We start from the raw sequence: 18,060 nt of genomic DNA on the forward strand, positions 1-18,060 counted from the left end.
GCACTGAGCCGCCCTTTCTCCTCTGGAGACCCCGACCCCAGCCCCACAAAGCAGCGAGAGACCACGAGGGTGCAGGGTGGTCACACCAAAACGGCTTGGACCCCACAGCCGACAAAAACTCTCCTGGCAAACTTTGCCTCCCGGCGCTCTTCCCCGCCACTGCCAAACCTGTTGCTTCTTGGGGGGGATTAAAGGAAAAAAAAATGTTCATTTCCTTGCAAGTCAGGATTTGTGTCGGCCTTGAGTGTATCTCCCCAAGTAAATCCTTGTTTACCTAATGAATTAACTGGGAAGGAGCAAAAGTCACTTGTGGGTAAAGAAGAGATAAGCCACAGTGTATCAGAGGTAGTTATCACGCTTTCACAACTGAGGTCACCGGTTACCAACCAAAATGTTGGCAAACTAGATTTTACAAGTATTTTTTCTTTTCTTTTTTTTTCTGGTGATGCCCATCTCCACCGTTTTGCCGTGGGGTGGAAAGAGAGGAGAGGCAGGGGGCTGATATTATTAGGTCTGCTTTTGCGGGTCTTTTCTCTCTTTGCTGGCATGTGGCCCCCTGCCCCGGTGGGTGCCGGCCCCGAGGGAGGCCTGCAGTGGCTGCAGGGCCCTGCGCAAGCCCCTCTCCCCTCCAGCCCCGGCTGCGTGTGAGCGCTGCCTGTGCCCCATCTTTCCCCATGGGGCAGCTCGGCGGAGCTGCAGGAGCGACATCGAGCTGCGGGGATCGCCGGAGAGGGCCCGGTGCTACCGGTCCCCCTCCAGGCTGGGGTTTGCACCCCCACTTCAGAGCAGCAGTCCCAGAGCCACTTTGTGTTTCAGCTGAGCATGTGGGGAGCCAACGCCATGCATCCAGTTGCGGGGACAGCCGCCTGCCAAGCCCTGGGCGAAGGTGGGCGACCTCCCCGGGGGCTCAGGAGTGCCCTGACACCCCTTGGGCACCCGCCTGGGAATGGCAGCATCCGAGCACCTCCCTTGCCATCTCCAAGAAGTGCCACAGGCCCCAGCGTCGCCCCTGCCAGGAGCAGCCAACCCGGCCCTAAAGCCATGCTGAGGTAGCTACTGCAGGAGGACTTCATGGGGGGAAGAGCATTGCTGGCTTTCCACCTTCTAAAATAAGGTTGCGTTCTGCTCATTGTGTTTGGTTCCCTTAACATCTGACACTAAAAAAAGGCAAGAATGGGGTTTTCTTTTGTTTGCTCACCCAAAGTGGATACAGACGTATTTTCTAGATGCCCAGAGAACAAAGAAACAAGACCTGGCCCTTGGCTAGGTCAACATCTACATTCCTCTCTGCTGGAGGATTTCTCATGTGTCTCCTCAAGGGTTGGTTAATTCCTGGCGTGGTGCTGCAGGACTGCACAGATGTCCTCCCAGTTACAAATCACTCTAAAATCCCTGCATCGCTGTGCCCAGGGTCTGGATTCATATTTAAATTAAGATATGTCTAAAACCACTGTGGTTCTGAAGGTAACCTTAAAAATTGCCTGAAGTGTAGGAACCCCAATACCATCTACGCAAGACAGCAGATGACCTGAAACGGTACCAAAGGATGGGAAGAATCTGACCTTCCCGTATCATTTGGAGGCCTTGACACAACACCAGCAAGCTGCTCCCCCACTGATGGTCTCAGCAGTCACATCCCATGAACATGCAGGCTGGGTGGGAAGCGTGGGCAGAAAGGGGCATGGGGCCACTGTGGACAGTCTTGACTGCAGCCAAGGATGGCTGAGAGGAGCAATGTCCAGTGCAAATATCTCCCCACACTGCCTCCAGTGCAGTTTGTCACCTTACATCACAAAGCAAAGATACGTCCTCTCTTGATGATCAAAACTCTTACCTATAGAATCATAGAATCATAGAATCATTGAGGTTGGAAAAGACCTCTAAGATCATCGAGTCCAACCATCAACCCAACACCACCATGCCCACTATGTCCCAATACTCCTCCTAACCCCTGCCTGAAGCTTCAGCTGTCATCTGATCAGCCGTCAAATACATCTGACCTATTGTAGGTATCCTGCAACGGCCCTGTTCCTCTCTTCTAAATAGAGAAGCTTGAGATGGCATGAGACTGGACAAAGGATAAATGGAAATATCCACTGGAGCTGGGAGGCAAGCCAAGAGACCAGGCGTGCTAACATGCAATTCTGCAGCTGCTGCCACTTACTGAAAATATATGACAAAGAGCATAGGCTAATGTTTATAGAGTACTTTGCAGATAGGAGATTGCAATTATTAGGTTATCAGACTGCATTGATAACTTCAAAAGGAAGAAAATCGAGATACTCATTAAGTAGACTGAGGGAAAATAAGATGAACTCAGCAGGGCAGAGAGAATTACAAGCAAACTTGCCCCATTCAAAGTAAAATGTCATTTTCTTGCTTTATTTTAAAGAAATGGTATTGCTGTCACTGAGCAAGACAAACGCAACGTCAGTTTAACAGAATCATGGAGCGACCCAGGCTGGAAGGGACCTCGGGAGGTCCCCAGTCCAGCCTCCTGCTCAAAGCTGGGTCAGCACTAAGTTCAGCCCAGGTTGCTCAGGGCTTTGTCCTCTTGGGTCTTGAAAACCTCCAAGGATGGAGACTGCACAAGCTCTCCAGACAACCCGCTCCACCGCCTGACTGATCTTGTAGCGTAAAGCCAGAACCTCCCCAGTTTTCAGATTTATTCAGATCTTGCTGAAAGCACAGACACTCCCCGGATCAGAGTCACCCTTTGAACAGGCTGAGAAGCAGAGGCTACCAGATTCCTCCTCTTTTCAAGCCTCTCCGTGACAACAGAGTTACCTGGTTAGTAGGCATGGCTCCCATGCAGTCTGCCATTAGAAAAGCAGCGTGTTCAGTAACAGATAAGCCATACTTACGACCTTCGGTGTATCAGCCGAGTGCCTTCGCTGCGCTCCAGCGCTGAGCTTATATGTGCCTGGTGGCAGGGGACACCAATGAGTGGCGGTAAGCGCTCTGCGGAGGGACGCTGATTGGGTCCTGCCCCATACCTAATTATGCCCAGCACCTGATTGCTCTCCGAGCGTAAATGATTGGGGTATAAAAAAAGATAAGCAATTTGTTGCTCGTTTTAATTCATACTTATCTTCAGAAGTGCTCTCAACCCATCCCCCCAGCAATTTTGTGGTGGTTTTAGAATTTTGTTTCTGATCTGATTTTGTGTCTCATACTTAACCTGCTGCTTAAACCCGGCTCATCTGCGTCAGCATGTGCCTTGCTGAACCAGGCATAAACAATGACAGAAATGACATATTACGTTAGGTGCTGTCTGATATGGACTGTCTGTGTTCTCTGGGAACCTAGGGTTACCCTCCGCACCACCTCCAGCCCTAAACCTCTTTCTCTTTCTTATGCTAGCTCCCGCTCCTCGTGCAACTGCTTTACTATTAAGTCAGCCGAAAACAGCGAACAGCTTCTGCTCCGCGATGATTCCCAAATGCCAGCTGGGCAATTAGGAAATTATCTGGGTGCAGATTTACTGGAAGAGGAAATACCCACGGGAATTTCGGTCCCTCCTTCCCCTGCTCCTTCCCACAGCCGGGGCAGTGCACAGAGCTGCCTGGTCCGGGCTGGGGCCGTGCTCCCCCAAAACACAGTCGCGAAGGAAACTTCACCACTATTCAGATGATCAGGCGAGAATAAGGCTTATTGGAATGCTTATTTTGGAATTAAACCTTTCAAAGACATGACTGTTGTAGGTATTAGCAAAGGAATGACATTACCTTTGGTCTTTTTGCAATAAATGAACTCTCTGGAAAACATTGCCAGAGGTAATCTGTTGTAGAAAAATCTTGTGGGCTATCTGATGTGACGCAGAGCACGCAGGTCTCTCTTAAAGAGGCTGCAAATAACCCTAACCCCAGCAAGAATTGTGTTTTCTGTGCATTGCAGTTACAGAATAACCCAGCCACCCCTTCCTGGCTGCCTCCTGAAGCAGCATGTGCTCGAAGTGAAGCCACATTAAAAAATAAGATTCTTCCCTTTGGTGACCAAACTGCAAGAAATGTTGATCTTTTCAACCTAAAAGGAAACCGAGATTTAGATGGGTATTGGAGGGACAGAAGATCATTTTGAAATAAAATACTTTGTTTAGAGAAATCTTTTTTTTAATGAAAGATTTTCTTCAGAAAGGGTCTAAATGGCAAGTTTGGGGACTTTGGGAAAAAAAAATCCCCTCCATGTCCCCTTTTTTGAAGTAAAAGCTGTTAGCTGCATCTGATCAGAATGCTCAAGTAATTTGCCCACCACCACCATCCCGAGAGCTGCTACGCGGTCTGACTCTGTTCGGCATCACCAGCTGTACGGGCACACATGCAACTGATTTTGCCCCCGGCAGGTGAGGACGGCAGACATTTTGACATGGGTTTTCCTGCTTTGCCTGCGCCTGGGTTAAGAGCAGAGGAGAAGCTGGTCCGCGGGGGGCTGGCTGGGGTCTGCACTGGCATCCTTGTCGTGCTTCCACTCCACACAAGACGCACCAGGCACTTCAAAGCCCGTGCACATTATAAAAACATGTCCCGTGGGTACCTAATCTTACCTTGCTGTTCGGTGGTGCTTGTGTTTAAGCGTTACTAAGTTGAAAAAACACAGGAGAGCACATCGCATAGCTGCTTATTCCACAGCAGGCTTGCACCGCCCTGTCCTTTATCTCAACAGTTACCTTGCAGCTTTTACCCTGCAGGATCCCGCTGACTAAACGGCAGCGTCCTTAGACCGGGAAGCAACAACCGGAGAGAACTGGCCAGCCGGCCATAAAAAGAGAGGGAGGCACAGGGAGCGACGGAGGCGGCTGAGAGCACTGGGATGGCTCCTTGCTCTCACAAGAAGGTGTGATGGGAGAGTTCATGACCATGCACAGGGAGAGGGCCTCTGCTTTTTAAAGCATCATCAAAAAGACTCTTTGCAGAGGTAGTTTTATAGCACTCATCTCATCGGGGTCGAAAGGGATGCAGCACTCAGGTTTTACTTCTGGGCGCTTGGGAGGAGAGATCTTTCATGACCACAGAGCTACCCCCCTGGTTAATTTTTCTCCTAGAGGAGACAACCTGGTTTTAAAATGTTCCTAATTCTGCTGTACCAAGCGGGAAGAAATCCATGTTTTTCCCTCCCATGTAATTTAATAATCAAAACGGTTTTGTCAAAGCAGTTGAAGTTCCATGGTAGGGCTTGATAGGCTGTCAGGAGAAGAAGGGTTAGCAATGGTCTTAGAAGGCCCGGCAGATAATTCAGGGCAGAACAGGCTTTCCTTGGCTCTTGGCTTATCTTTGGCCGTCAGAGTCACATTTTGCTGTGAGGACATAGGGTTAAAACGGCTACTGGTCCAGCTGAATGGGACTGTGAGTTGGAATACTGGTGATGATACCTGCTATCTGAGTTACGTGGGTGAACTGGGAGAAAAGGAGGATGTTACTTGCTGTTAAACATATTTTTCACCTCTTCAACACACTTGGTGTAAAAGTCTTATTTTAGTGCAAAACTATTCCAGCTGAAAGATGACATGTGCCATCTGTCCAAAATATGGATTTTATGAAGACCTCCTCCCCCTAATTTAAGTCTTACCAAAACCAGATAAAGAATTCAATTGCTCGTGGCTAGACCCCATTGACACTTCTGAGCAGCGCCGCGTTTCGTGACTAGCCTCACCGCGGCAGGGATCTGTATGACAGAGCGAGGTGCTGGGTGTAAGGTGCACTAGCTCAAGCCTGTCACAGTCCAAGGCAGAAATGGGTTAGAAAAGTTACATTTTTGTTACTGCATTGAAGAAGCCGTTCACACCCCCCTGTTTCAGGAGAGGTCAGCATTTGCTGATACAACCTACGGATGTTTTCAATGCATCTGATCCTTTGATAGTGCATCTACTGCTGGTGGCTGTAGGGAGAGCTATGCTCCGGAGACAGGCGGGGAAGAGCGGACCTGCTAGCTTTTCTTAGGAGGACACTGGGAGGAACCCAAGACACAAGCGGCTACAAACACGTTGGGTTTCCCACCCTTTGCAGGTCAGACCCGCTGTGCTTGCCCCATGGGGCTCATCAGCGCATTCCCGTATCCTGATGGGCCCAAAAGGCAGCGGTGTCACTGTGAATCAGCACATTGCCTTCACTCCAGTTTCCCCATGGACGTGAAGTAGCTGTTGCATACCACACTATGCAGGGAATATAGGGGCGGTCGGTGCATGCAGGCCACTCGCCCTGTTTGTGTGGGCATACAAATCCAGCTGGTTACCACTAGAAGAGGCAGCGACTTTTCAAAGCCTGAGAGTTGGCAGGTGTGAAAGAAGAAGGTGCATCTGTTTGAAGAAGCTATGGCGTATTTTTAGCTACTGAAAGAGTAGTGCAAGCTGCAGCGTAAACAGCACTTGGCTTTTTCCCTAAATAGGGGTAGATTTTTTCTTAAGACTAAGGCAGGGGTGCATGGGTGGTGGCAGGTGGGTTAGCTGTTCTTCTTAATGCCACACCACAGGCCAGGTCCTGCAGGCTCTCCCCTCGCTCACCGTCCTCCAGCACTACAGCCGCTGGGTGACTCTCAGCATTTGGCACCTAACAAAGCAGTGGTTGGACATAGCCATGACACGTGGCTCTCCGCCATCGTTCCCCCTGACCTTGAGGAAGGCACAGGGACGGTCCAGATTTGCAGGAGCCGCTGTTTGATGCAGCAGCAATACCCAGCTGAGCAACCCTTGCCTGCAGTCCTCCCTCCCACCCCCCTGCCAGCCATCCCTATCATACATTGCCCTTTCCATTATGGACGCCTAGAAAAACAAATCAGAAAACCAATTTCACTGATGAGGTAATGTGGTCTGGGGGGAAAGCTGCATTTCAGCTGGATGTGGTCTGCAGCGCAGTTCACTGTGCAGAGCTAGGGCAGCTTTGAGGCCAAGCCAGGGCCCCGGCAAGCAAGATGGCAGCATGGGCAGCTGGGTGCAAGGCTGGGCACGGGCATGGCTGCAGCACAGCTTCAGCAGGGACTGAGGAAGAAGGCCCGGGCTTTGTGGGACCCCCCCACACACAGAGCATCCCTGCTGTATGTGTTTAACCCCGCGGCAAGCGGGGCCAGCACCCTGGTGCAGGCCAGGCTCCTTGCACCCTGGCAGGGGCTATGCTTCCACACACCTGCGCACAGCCACTTCCCTCTCCAAAGCTCCACTTCCTATAAGCCCGTATAGATAAAGAACGCCTTCAGGAATATTTCATGAGCAAAGCTGAAACACGTCTGCCTTTACCTTGCAGTGGCAAAAGGTAGTGGCACTTCCATCAGCAACACAAGTGTGGGTTGGTGGGTATTTTTTTTCCCAAAGGGAATTTATCGCTTTTGTAAGGTAGCTTTCTGGACTGAAGTCCTCCGTTTACCTCCAGAGCCAGTACGGTGGATTGTACCCAGTAATTTTCCCTGTGTCGGCGAACCATGAGGAGGGGCACCTCCACAGCTGGGGCCAGTTCAGTCCTAGTGGTGCCATTAGGCAGTGCCTCAGCAGTCGGGAAAGGTCTTGCCGCCTTCCGCAAAAACGGGGTGTGCACGGTCACCTGCATGCAACACCCAAACCTCAGGGGTGGGGAGCTGCTGCTAACGGGACGCCCTTGGGGCATGCTGAGGAGCCCTGGATGTTTCTCTCAATAGCTGCACTGGCTAAAACCACCCCTGATCTACCTTGCTAGGGTATTTTGTAACTGGTTCAGCTCCCTGTTCGGGACCGCGGCTGCAGCCTGGCAGCAGGAGCAGCAGCACGGAGCAGGGGCTGCGGCTGGGGCAGGCACGCCTTTAGCCTGCTGGCAGGTGGAACTTGATCCCGCGTGCTGCCTGCTGCTCTCTGTGCCTGGTTAGCCTTTGGCCTTTCTGCTGAAACGCTCTTTCCTTGCACGGGTGAGCCTGGGAGCAACGTCAGCCTTCTGTGTATCAGACTGCGATATCAGGATCCTTTTTGCCTCCTAGTAGACTGCCTAAAGGTAAAGGTAAGGCAATGGTCTGCAATTGCTGCCGGCAATGACAGCATTTCAACTAATCACATGAAAAGGATGTGTAAGGTAAAGAAAGTTTAGTGTATCATTTGCCTGCTGTGTCAGTCACCCCATGCTGCTGGAGAGCACACTGGATCAGGAGTAGGAAGATAAAGCTGAGGACAGAGCACTCTGTGTGTGAGGAGGTAGATGAACTGTGCCCCTAGAAGAAAACCCGACATGCGGGCGAGTGAGCCAGCAAGGAGTTCGGTGCCACACGCCCACGGGACTGGCCCTGGCACCCGAGTCAGGCAAAGGAAGCCCCCCCTGCACCTCTCCACCCACCAGCCTTTCCCTGGGTCTCTGCGAGATGGAACAACGTCCCAGTGAGACTGGCCGACAGGGTCCTAAGCTATTTGGATGGGGCTGAGCAAGGACTGACTGCATAAGGAAATAGGGACCAAAAAAACAAGGGATGAGGGGTTTATTCGCTTGCCTAGCAGATATAAACCACCTTCATCGTGGTTTAACTTGAGCAATCGACTAAGACGCTGAGCAGCAGCACAAATACATAGCTCTGAAATAACACAGCCAGCCCCTTCGGTTTCTCCCAGCTGCTCCTTATCCACAGAACAACACCCATGCACCTCACTTGAATTCATGCACCTTTTAGCGTTATAGCTTCACCATAATTCCCGAAAGACATTGCCTTCTCACAGAAACACAGGCTGCCCCATACCCCTTGCATTTATTCAGAAATATCTATCCAGTTGACTGCACAGGCCCTGTTGCTGTAGGAACTTCACCAGTGGCATCTGAGCCCTAGATCTACATCCTTCCTTTCCTACCCTGCACAGAAACACCAGGATTGTACTAAAGCTGGCCATGAGAAGCAGACCGTGGGCTGGCTCACCGACAGTCCTGCCATACCAGCAGCTCTCTGGAGACAGAAGAAAAGAACTGCAGAGCATGGCAGTCCACACACTGAAAGCGAGAGGTCTTCTGCAGCGGACAGAAATTTCTCACAGTCTACAGTCCAATACACTTTCAACTTGAACTGCTGTTAAAAAACCCAAGTCATTCTGCAGTCAAAGAGCTTTTACTGAACTCTTTATATTGTAATTTGTGAACATTTGTGCAATGCATACAGCACATAGCATTGATTTTTCCTGGCTCCTTAGAGCATAAGAAGTCTTCCCTTTGTCACGGTTGTGTGTTGACACTACGCAGTAAGAAAGGCTGTTAGATGACAGTGGCAACGCTAGGCAACTCCTGACAGTGAGCGTGTTGTGTGAAATTCGTAACGGCAAGCAGACGTTTTCAGAAACAATTTAGCGACGAGCTTGGTGGGCAGATGAGACTGGTCTGGCTGCTTAGAGGAACCTCAGCTAGACAGAGTTCTGGAGTCAGCCACAGCTTGTGGAAGCAGTTGGAAGTAATACTGGATGCAATGACTTCAAAATGATCCTTAAGTCATCGCCTGGTAACTGCTTGCAAAACATTGTACAGATTTTACTGGATAATTGTCTTCAGGTGAGAAAATAGAAGTATTTTTGCAGAGCCAACATTAGACCAAAAGGACTGATATTCTCTTACAGTGACAAACAAATACAGCACGAATTGTTGATATAAGCATCCATGTGCAAAATAGCTTCCAGGCTTAGTCGGCACTTGCATAACCAGCACAGGTAAACAGAAGATGCAGGCACCCACTTCAGAAAAAACAAACAGTTCTGCTCGAGCTCTGGACTTGAACTTCAGATTAAAGACCAAACCAACAAACTGCAATATCTTTCTTCGTCCTCACGGTATTTGAAACAGAGAGATGAGTCAAGTGTTAATCCAGCCCTAGCACTACTAACCAGGACCAGGCTAGTAACAACACTTGCACACATGCAAAAAAAAGCATCACGCTCATAAGCTTTTGCATCAGAGAAACTTCAGCTTTGCAGGATTCCCTGTTCCCTTCTCCTTGCTGCCTTCATCCCTGCTACAGGAAAGAGCTCAGGAAAGTTTTTCAGTCATTCAGCAACTCCATCTATTTCCCCAATTCCTCTGGTCAAACAGGGTTGCTCCTGTGAGTAAGAGTGGCTGGTGGCCACCGTTTCCCCCTTGTGCTAGTGTAGAACAGGAAACAGCTCCCGCTCTCGCAAACCGCGCAGGCAGAGCAGCGCAGGTGGATTTCTCGGATACTTTGGCTTACTTGGGTTGCTTTAGACTCACATCCCCTCTTCCCTACCAGCTCTAACCACCCCCTCTTTCTTAATCAGCAATACTACCTGATTTCATGACGCTACAGAGATTAATTTATGAACGGTAAACTAAAAAAGCAAATTAAAATCTTTACACTTTTCTCTGTGTCACAGGTAAAGCTACGCACTAATCTTCTGCTGCCCCAACTCTTAACTTCTCTCCTGTACTGCTGTTCTGAAAAGCAACTTTGGGAATCTCCTTCTACCCTCCTCATATTTCTTGCTGAATTCGGTTAGGCTGGGACACGGAGCTTTTACAGGCACAAAAAGAAAAGGAAAAAACCCCAAATACTTAAGCACCCCCCTCCCCGCCGCCATCAGTGAAGGTCAGATGGAAAATGGGGAAAAAATCAGACAAAAGCAAGTAGGGTAAATTTTCAAGAGCAACAGTAATGCCAAAATGTAGCAGCAGTGACAGCTACGATTGTAGCAAACGCTTCCGTTAGTAGCATCTAGTGTAGTACACAGGTTCTTTTAGAAGTGTGGGACTCAAAGGATGCAGTGAAAACACAAGTAATCAACGAAATAAGTCCCTCTCGGCCTTCCCTGTAAATTAAGAATAGATATGAAAATATATCTGACAACAGTATTTGAAATAATTGGGAAATGAGTTTAGAAGCTTGGCTGAAATACTAATGTCTCAAGGGATACAACTGACCATCGCAGGCTCTCTCTACACTCTCTCTACAACAAAAAGGATGTTAGAAGTGATCAAAGACTGTGCCCCTCACTGTGATGAGTTATTTATGGCCCCTTGGGAAGTAGCTAAAAAATACAGCTTGAAAGATGAGTTATTAGGCTCTGTCGAGCAGCAACCGAGGTAAGAGAGAGCTGTTCAGCCAAGAAAAGCTAATCCAGATTTGAAAACAGTGTCTTCAGCGCACAGGTACACACATCTGATACTCACACCAGTTCCGCTTCCCACTAGTCAAAGCGCCCACGCTGGGGCTGTCACTACAGTGAGGGGGAACAGCGAGAAAGGAATCACTGCCCAGCATAAGGGTAAGGGAAAAAAAAAAGAAAAAAAAAAAAGAAAACATTTCAAAAAATCAACCATCCTTTAGAACCAATTATTACTGAAGTTGCACATTTTTAGACTTCATAGTAGTTTATTCCAGAGCCTTGGGAAAAGTTGTCTTAAATCTTAAAGTAGTATATGAATTTAATGGTTAAACCATAGTTTAAGGTAAATATGGGTCACGTTACTTCAGCAATAGCCCTAATCTGAAGGGACAGCCAACGTCTAAGGAAATAAACTGAACAAGGGCAGAATAAACTTAGCAGTCACCAGCATGGCATTGAAGAGTTATCAGCAACCAGACTGAGGCTTTTTATTATTACAACAGAGTTCTTAACGTTCACAAACTTAAGGTGAGCGAGAAGCAGCTAGAAGACAAATCGGGCCGTCACACTGCTGGCAGGCAGACGCGATCGCTGGTGTCACTTCTTTGGCTTTGAGCTCTTGCCTCCCTCCTCCAGGCCAGCATCACCCGAGGCACAACTGCAAAGGCTCTGCTTGATGTTCTTTGCTCAGCACTGACATGGGACAGGGCGGCTTCCGCCGCCCCTCTCCTCTGAGCACGCGCTTCCAAAAGGTACAGCAAATTCCATTGCCACAGGGAGGCCAGCAAGGTAGAAAGAAATCTATATACAGGAGGTAGTAATTGTGATTTTTAAATAACCCCTTTGTTTTCTCTTAGCTGACTCACAACTCCCTTCAGCTTTTTTAAAAAAAAGAAACCAAAACAGAAAACCAAACCAAACCACAACTTTGCTATCCTACCAGCAATAGCCCCAGCCTAAATAGTGTTTTTCTACTTCAGTGGAGAGAGAGGCAAGCTAAGAAAAGTGTCACTCCTGCTGATCAAAAACTTTATTCTTGGCAAAAGGCCAGTCAGAAGGTGACTAGAGCAGTCTTTACGAAGATGAAGAACAGCTACTTTTCTCCTACAACCGCAGGGCGATTCCACTCATCGTTACCACCAACAGCAGTCGGCAGTCTGAGGACAGCCGCGTACGCATGGGGCTGCTAGCGCCAAACTGTGCCACAGCTACGCAAGTCAAACGTTACTGAAGAATCCAGAGTTACAGAAGTGGTGAAAAGTTGTAGCTGCGAACACCTACTGCACGTTACTCTTGCGTACGCTTGACAGTAACAGTCCACACCTTGTTTGCTAGTTACTTCCAAGCTTGGCTACAGTGAATTCAGTTAGCAGTAGGGTTTTTCTCCTGGAATAAGGCGCTACAGTGTAGGGGCACTTGAACAGGACTTGAAAGAGTTTACAGCTCTTGACAGATTACCTTTGGCTCTCCTAAAACAGGCATAAAAAGAAGCTCTGTAAGATAAATAAGAGGGTGGCGAGGTAAGGGGAAGGTACTAGCTGAAACTGTGATTTTCAAAAACCTTCAGGCAAGAAGCTTGGTCTGACCTTTTAATCTTTTCACTTGTGCTTACTTATCAGGGTACAACTGGAAAAAAGAGAGAGGTCTGTCTTCGCAGTGAAAGCTGGTGCACCGTGTAAAACAAAGTCACTAGTTTATGTTTGTCACTTCACTGTCAGGCGTCCACTCAAGTCAGTTTTTCCTCAGGGCAGCTGGTTGAAACAAGCCTCAACTCCAGCCCTCAGGATTTCCTCCACTGATGTCACCAAAAGGGAAATCCCCCCTTTCTTCTCTCCACGCTCCAGTCCCATTTTTGTCTCCACACAGGTATTATCTAGCTTAACACCCTTGCACGAAAAAAAAGAATCCAAAACTTTCCAGAGCTCTCTTGGGCCTCTGCTTCAGTAACTCTTTATTTCAACACAATTTATGAATCTGAAACAATGTTCTGGAAAGCCAGACTTTAGACATAACAAGTAGGGAACATACCAGTTAATTTAGGCAATATTTTTTTTTTTTTTTTTTACACACACACACATATATATAGGTAAAAAAATAAATTGTCTTGATAAGAAATATTGTGTAACCTGATTAAGAAACAAGTCCCCAGAAGCTGTGCAATACAGCAAAATGCACTGGCTGTACAGCTGACACCAGGATAGCTAACTGCTTATTTTCGGAATTTAAAAAAAAAAAAACCCACCCTAAGGACAGACCATTCTACCTAAGAAATAAACTGGATTCTTTGTTGGAGATTGCAAAATGTTGTTGAAGAGGCTCCACGTTGCTACTTGACTTTAGTTGGACTTTCTTTCCCGTTCTCGTGCAGTCACAAAGTTAAGCAGGTCGATGGCTGTGACGATGCCAAACACCATTTGCCGCTTACTGGAGGAACCATCAGTGTGATCTACACAGAAACAAAGAGGGATTTCTGGCTTTAGGAGGCACAAAAACCCACCATCCCACTTGGTTTTAATGGCACTGTTTGTAAAGGAAGGTGCCAAGCCATCCCAGCTCCACGTGTCAGGGCCTGTTGGTGGAGTTGGTTATCACTGATGACCCTTGTACATTGAGGGGGAACCCAAATGGCTTCTTGACCAACAGTCACACAGGAAGCGGCAAGGATTTTCATTTCAGAAAGGCTACTCAACAAAAGGGGTGCAGAAACTGAAACATTATGGAAGGAAGGATAAGGGTCCATCAGATTTATTTTTCTTGACGTGAAAATTCAGACCAAATCCTCTGTTATAAAGCGTACTTTCCTCATACATTAGTTTCTGTGGCTCTACTTGAAGCAGCTGCAAGCTGATATTATCCCGTTTGAACCAGGGGCCACTAGAGGAGGACATGCGACACTACCATCTTCCTACACCACTGTCAAATACAGCTTTAGTATAAAAATGACAATACAACATTTTCCCATTTATATCCAAAAAACTTATTAACCATCTAATCATTGCTGCATTGAGAGCACAGGTTCAAGTGATTTTTCATTGTGAGCATAAGCCTTTGACCTGGGAACCAAGTGGCCAAGTGACCTCTGGCCCTTTATCTATGGTCTAAGTTCCCTGTTCCTAAAGTCTGGCTGTATTGAGACGTTTAGCCTACTTATATACTCAGTTTGTTCAGCCAGACGGATTGTCCTGGACTTTTCATTTACTCAATCTTTGTTCCATTGCCAGCTTCCAGTGAGATTCTAGGCTTATAAATAGTTAGTCGGCACAGAGTCAAAAGCACATCCTTATGGAGATTATCAGGAACAAACCCAAATTTGATGACTATTCTTCATTTACAGTCATAATTGAGACAGCTGTCAGATAAATTTATCTGGTGAGTCTCAATATTGGTTTTAGTCTAGTTTCTCGGTATTTGTAATTTTGCAAGTTGCCTGCTATAAGGAAGATAAAACAGGAAAAAAATATTATTCACATATAGCAGTGATATACCTTAGCTTTGAAGACTTATTTAGTCATTTCCAGTTCATAAAGAAGGCAGTGTAAAGAGTTTTGAGAAGGATGAAGAAAAGTAGAGTTTGGAGGAAAAACATCAAGTGAAGGGGAGTAAGTTAGTTTAAACGAAATAAACAGGAAACAGAAATACTAAGCTGTCTTGAGATGGTGATGTCAGTGTTGACATCTAGATCTTACTAACTTTATGAAGTTGTAATAAAGGTGTTGCTTTAGAAAGGCAAGAAATTGAAGTGTAGTTAACCTGGGACGCTCACTGTGATGGAACTGCTGGAAGTTGCATGACAGGAGCAGGAAGAAGCAAAGATCAGTTGTACTGCAGGAGCTTATTCATTGGCTTACTGCTACTAACAAAGCCGCTGCACAGTGGACTAGACTCAGGCACTCAGTTCTGAGCAGTAGCTTGCTCCAAAAGCAGGTACGTTACAGTATGTGAGGTTATTAATGGATTTAACATCTGCTCCACAAGAACGACAGTAGTAGTGTCTTACTGAGTGTTAGCAGCACAGTGTTACATATGCAGAAAGAGGATTTGGGTTCTTCAGAACTTGTTTACACACTCACACTTGTAGGTGCTTCTTGTTACCACTGAAAGATTACCTCTTACAAGGCGCAGTACATCATACTCACACTGAATTTGTTCATGAACCACTAAAGCAAAGTGGTCTATTTCCAGGATATGAGAGAGTTTCCCCAAGTTATCTTTCAGGTTAATCTGAGGAGAGAGTTACAAAACTTAAATAAAATAGTCCTTTATGTGTTTAGTGGTCAATAATCCCCATATACTTTGTGCACTATTAAAAACAATACACCAGCATTTATATACTGCTCCCATCTGAAGTACTGTAAAACACTAACAAATCAAGGCCAACTTAAAAGATCAGTTTTCTTTGTTTCTAATTTCCAAGAAAACAGAACAAAAAAAATGAAGCACTACATGAAGTTATTCATTCTGATTCTGTAAACATAATGAATATACTGAACATACTGAAAATCTGAAAAAAGTTAACGATGGAAGAAGGTCAAGTGTTCCGTGTGTCTAACAAAAGAAGTTACCATAAAAACTCATTATACTTAGTGATTTTGCTCTAGCAAGACTGGGAAAAAGTGAATGAATCAGGCTTCAAATCATTGTGGAAGTGAATACAAACTGCAAAGGCAGCAGGGGAAGAGAAAAGCCCAAACAAGCCAAAAACAAGACCAAGGGTAAAGATTGCTCAGCTAACACTGTATTCAAGTGCAAATCAAGGAGCTGAGAATTAAGAATTCATTTTCTAGTGAAGTTCAGCTTTGCTAAGACTAAACAAGAAAGCACCCTGTGTTGACTCTGCAGAAAGAATACAGATCCTTCTGAAACACTTCGCCGATCACCTGCCGGAACCATTTGAAAGAATGCATAAAACTGTTCTTCCTACATGCTTTAACATATTAAGCAGCAGCAATAGGTCTATTACCCAGGTGACTCTCCCCAGGTAACAGCGGCACCCACCAGCTGACATACTTTCTTTAAAGGGTATTAAAGGAATTTACAGCAAAGAAAAAAGTCTTGCACTGCAGATTAAAACAGCCTTTGTCCTGCAGTGAGCTCAGCTTGTGACTGAGGAATAAATGCCGCAGCATGAACAGTTGGCCGGCACTGGAACACAGAGCTCTTGTCTCCATACTGTGAGTTAGAAGAGATCAAGAGGATTCCCAGCAGCCTGTGTTTAAGGGACCAGCAAGCTATAGTGCATACTGAAGCATCAATCCTTAAGCTTGTGGGCCAGGCAAGGGGTGGGGCAAAATCTGGACCTACTGCCACATCGAGTCAACTATCAGTCACCACCACTGACAAGCAGTTTTCTGCAACTGTACCTGCAAAGCCCAACTTTTGAACTCAAGTTCAAAGCTCGCTGAAGGGGTAGAGCCCCTTGCCATCTGATTGTGTGTAATCAATAGACCTGTTTTCAGGGACTGGGTAGGCTAAAGATAACCAGGACAAGCAGCCCATAGGGAGCACTGGGACAGCTATGAAGACACAAACATGTTTTGAAATGCTTAATGGAAATTTAACAGAACTCCCACAGAGTTTTCGCCTGTCTCACTACTGCTCATTCAAGCTCCCTAAAAATTTTGCCCACGAGTTTTCCCACATTTAGGCATTTTTTTAAACCTACTAAGTCTTTAAGGGTAGTGCACATGCTACTACACTACACATGAGTGGGACTGCTTGTTTGGCTCTAAGGATAAGTGAGATGGCACTGCTCAGGGCCCTACAACTAAACTCTCTCCTTCCCCAGAAGTAGGCTCTGGTCCACCGGGGATGCTGGGGACACCAGGCCTTGTGTTGTTTAGCAGAGTGCTAAATGGTTTAGGACACTAACCAAAATCACACCAGGGAACAGGCTAACAATTAAACACTAGGTATAGTAACAAGAAAGTCTCGGAGACCGTGCCCTGGCCCTATTTTCCAGTAAAGGCAGACAAGAAGTCTGCTAAGGCTATGTCTGCACCACACCTAACAGAAATTAGTAGCTAATGCAAAGATCCTTCGGGGAAGAAGGGGTAAAGAGACCCCAAACCACAGGAACTAACATCTGACTCCACAAGAATGGCTGACTCCACTAAAACACAGCACTTGTTTGGATTGGCAAATTATCCTGTGACTAGTGTTTCAAAGCCCGAGAGTACTATCCTACTGGAGACTTTAAAAAAAAGCTATGACCATTACGATTCCATTCTAAGAGATCGCCACAAAATAATTGTGGTGATCATATCAAAGCAAGCTTCCTGTGTTGCCTAAAGATAGCTTTGCCTTGGTAGTCACAGGCTAAGCTGACCTCTTATTGATGCATGCTGTGGTACAGATCCTAACCGTAGGATATCCTAAGTCATTTCAGTGACATAGATCATCCGTTTTCCCAATTTCACCAGTAAACAAGCCAAATAAGCTTGACTAAAGTCGTAAGAAAAGCAAAATCCACAATACTTCTGAGGTTATGTGCATTTAACCATGTTTCTCCATTAAATCATCAATTTAAATGGAAAATAACCAATGAATGATGCTTTTAGTTAGCATGTTAGCAACACCACTGCTTTTGTGTCACTCCCCTTCCATCCTCCACCAAGAAAAAAGTCAGAACTAAAGAGGAAAGAAACGGTTAAGCTGTTCTTCACTGAAGAAGCATGAGAAACTTCAAGCTGCCCATGGAAAAAAGTCACAACCTCAGAAGCGCAGAGAATTGGCTACTACAGCTAACACCAGCATAGCTACAGAAATGATTGCACACCACCAGCCCCAGAAACTCTTAAGGTGTCCAAGTGAGGGAGAACATGAACTAAGCAGTTTTGTTACGCACCACATTTCCACCTGATGCTTGATAATCTGTCTGGGAAGGAAAAAATATATTTACATTTGTCCATAAAGAACTAGCATCCTTTCTCAACCTCAGGGACTTGGTAGTTTGTAGATTGAACGGAAGCATTACATACACTTCCGGAATACAGCACCTCATCTACTATGAGACCGTGCTGAAACTAAAA

At 46.5% G+C, this 18,060-nt stretch overlaps 1 protein-coding gene across 6 annotated transcripts in view; it reads right to left on the reverse strand.

Annotated features, from left to right (window-relative positions):
• Positions 1-12,955: 12,955 nt before the first annotated feature.
• Positions 12,956-18,060, reverse strand: part of LOC143168322 (cystathionine beta-synthase-like protein) — a 31,910-nt gene continuing 26,805 nt past the window's right edge. For 3 of the 6 annotated variants that reach the window (XM_076354658.1, XM_076354649.1, XM_076354687.1), the window contains 3 exons: positions 17,877-17,906; positions 15,139-15,253; positions 12,956-13,478 (listed from right to left, as the gene is read on the reverse strand). In XM_076354658.1, coding sequence (XP_076210773.1) covers positions 13,369-13,478; positions 15,139-15,253; positions 17,877-17,906 — 255 coding nt within the window. In that variant the 3' untranslated portion in view covers positions 12,956-13,368. The remainder of the gene's footprint in view (positions 13,479-15,138; positions 15,254-17,876; positions 17,907-18,060) is intronic. The other 3 variants (XM_076354668.1, XM_076354677.1, XM_076354696.1) reach the window with 3 other exon arrangements.

Source organism: Aptenodytes patagonicus, chromosome 1, assembly GCF_965638725.1.
Source record: "Aptenodytes patagonicus chromosome 1, bAptPat1.pri.cur, whole genome shotgun sequence".
Classification (NCBI taxonomy): Eukaryota; Metazoa; Chordata; class Aves; order Sphenisciformes; family Spheniscidae; genus Aptenodytes; species Aptenodytes patagonicus.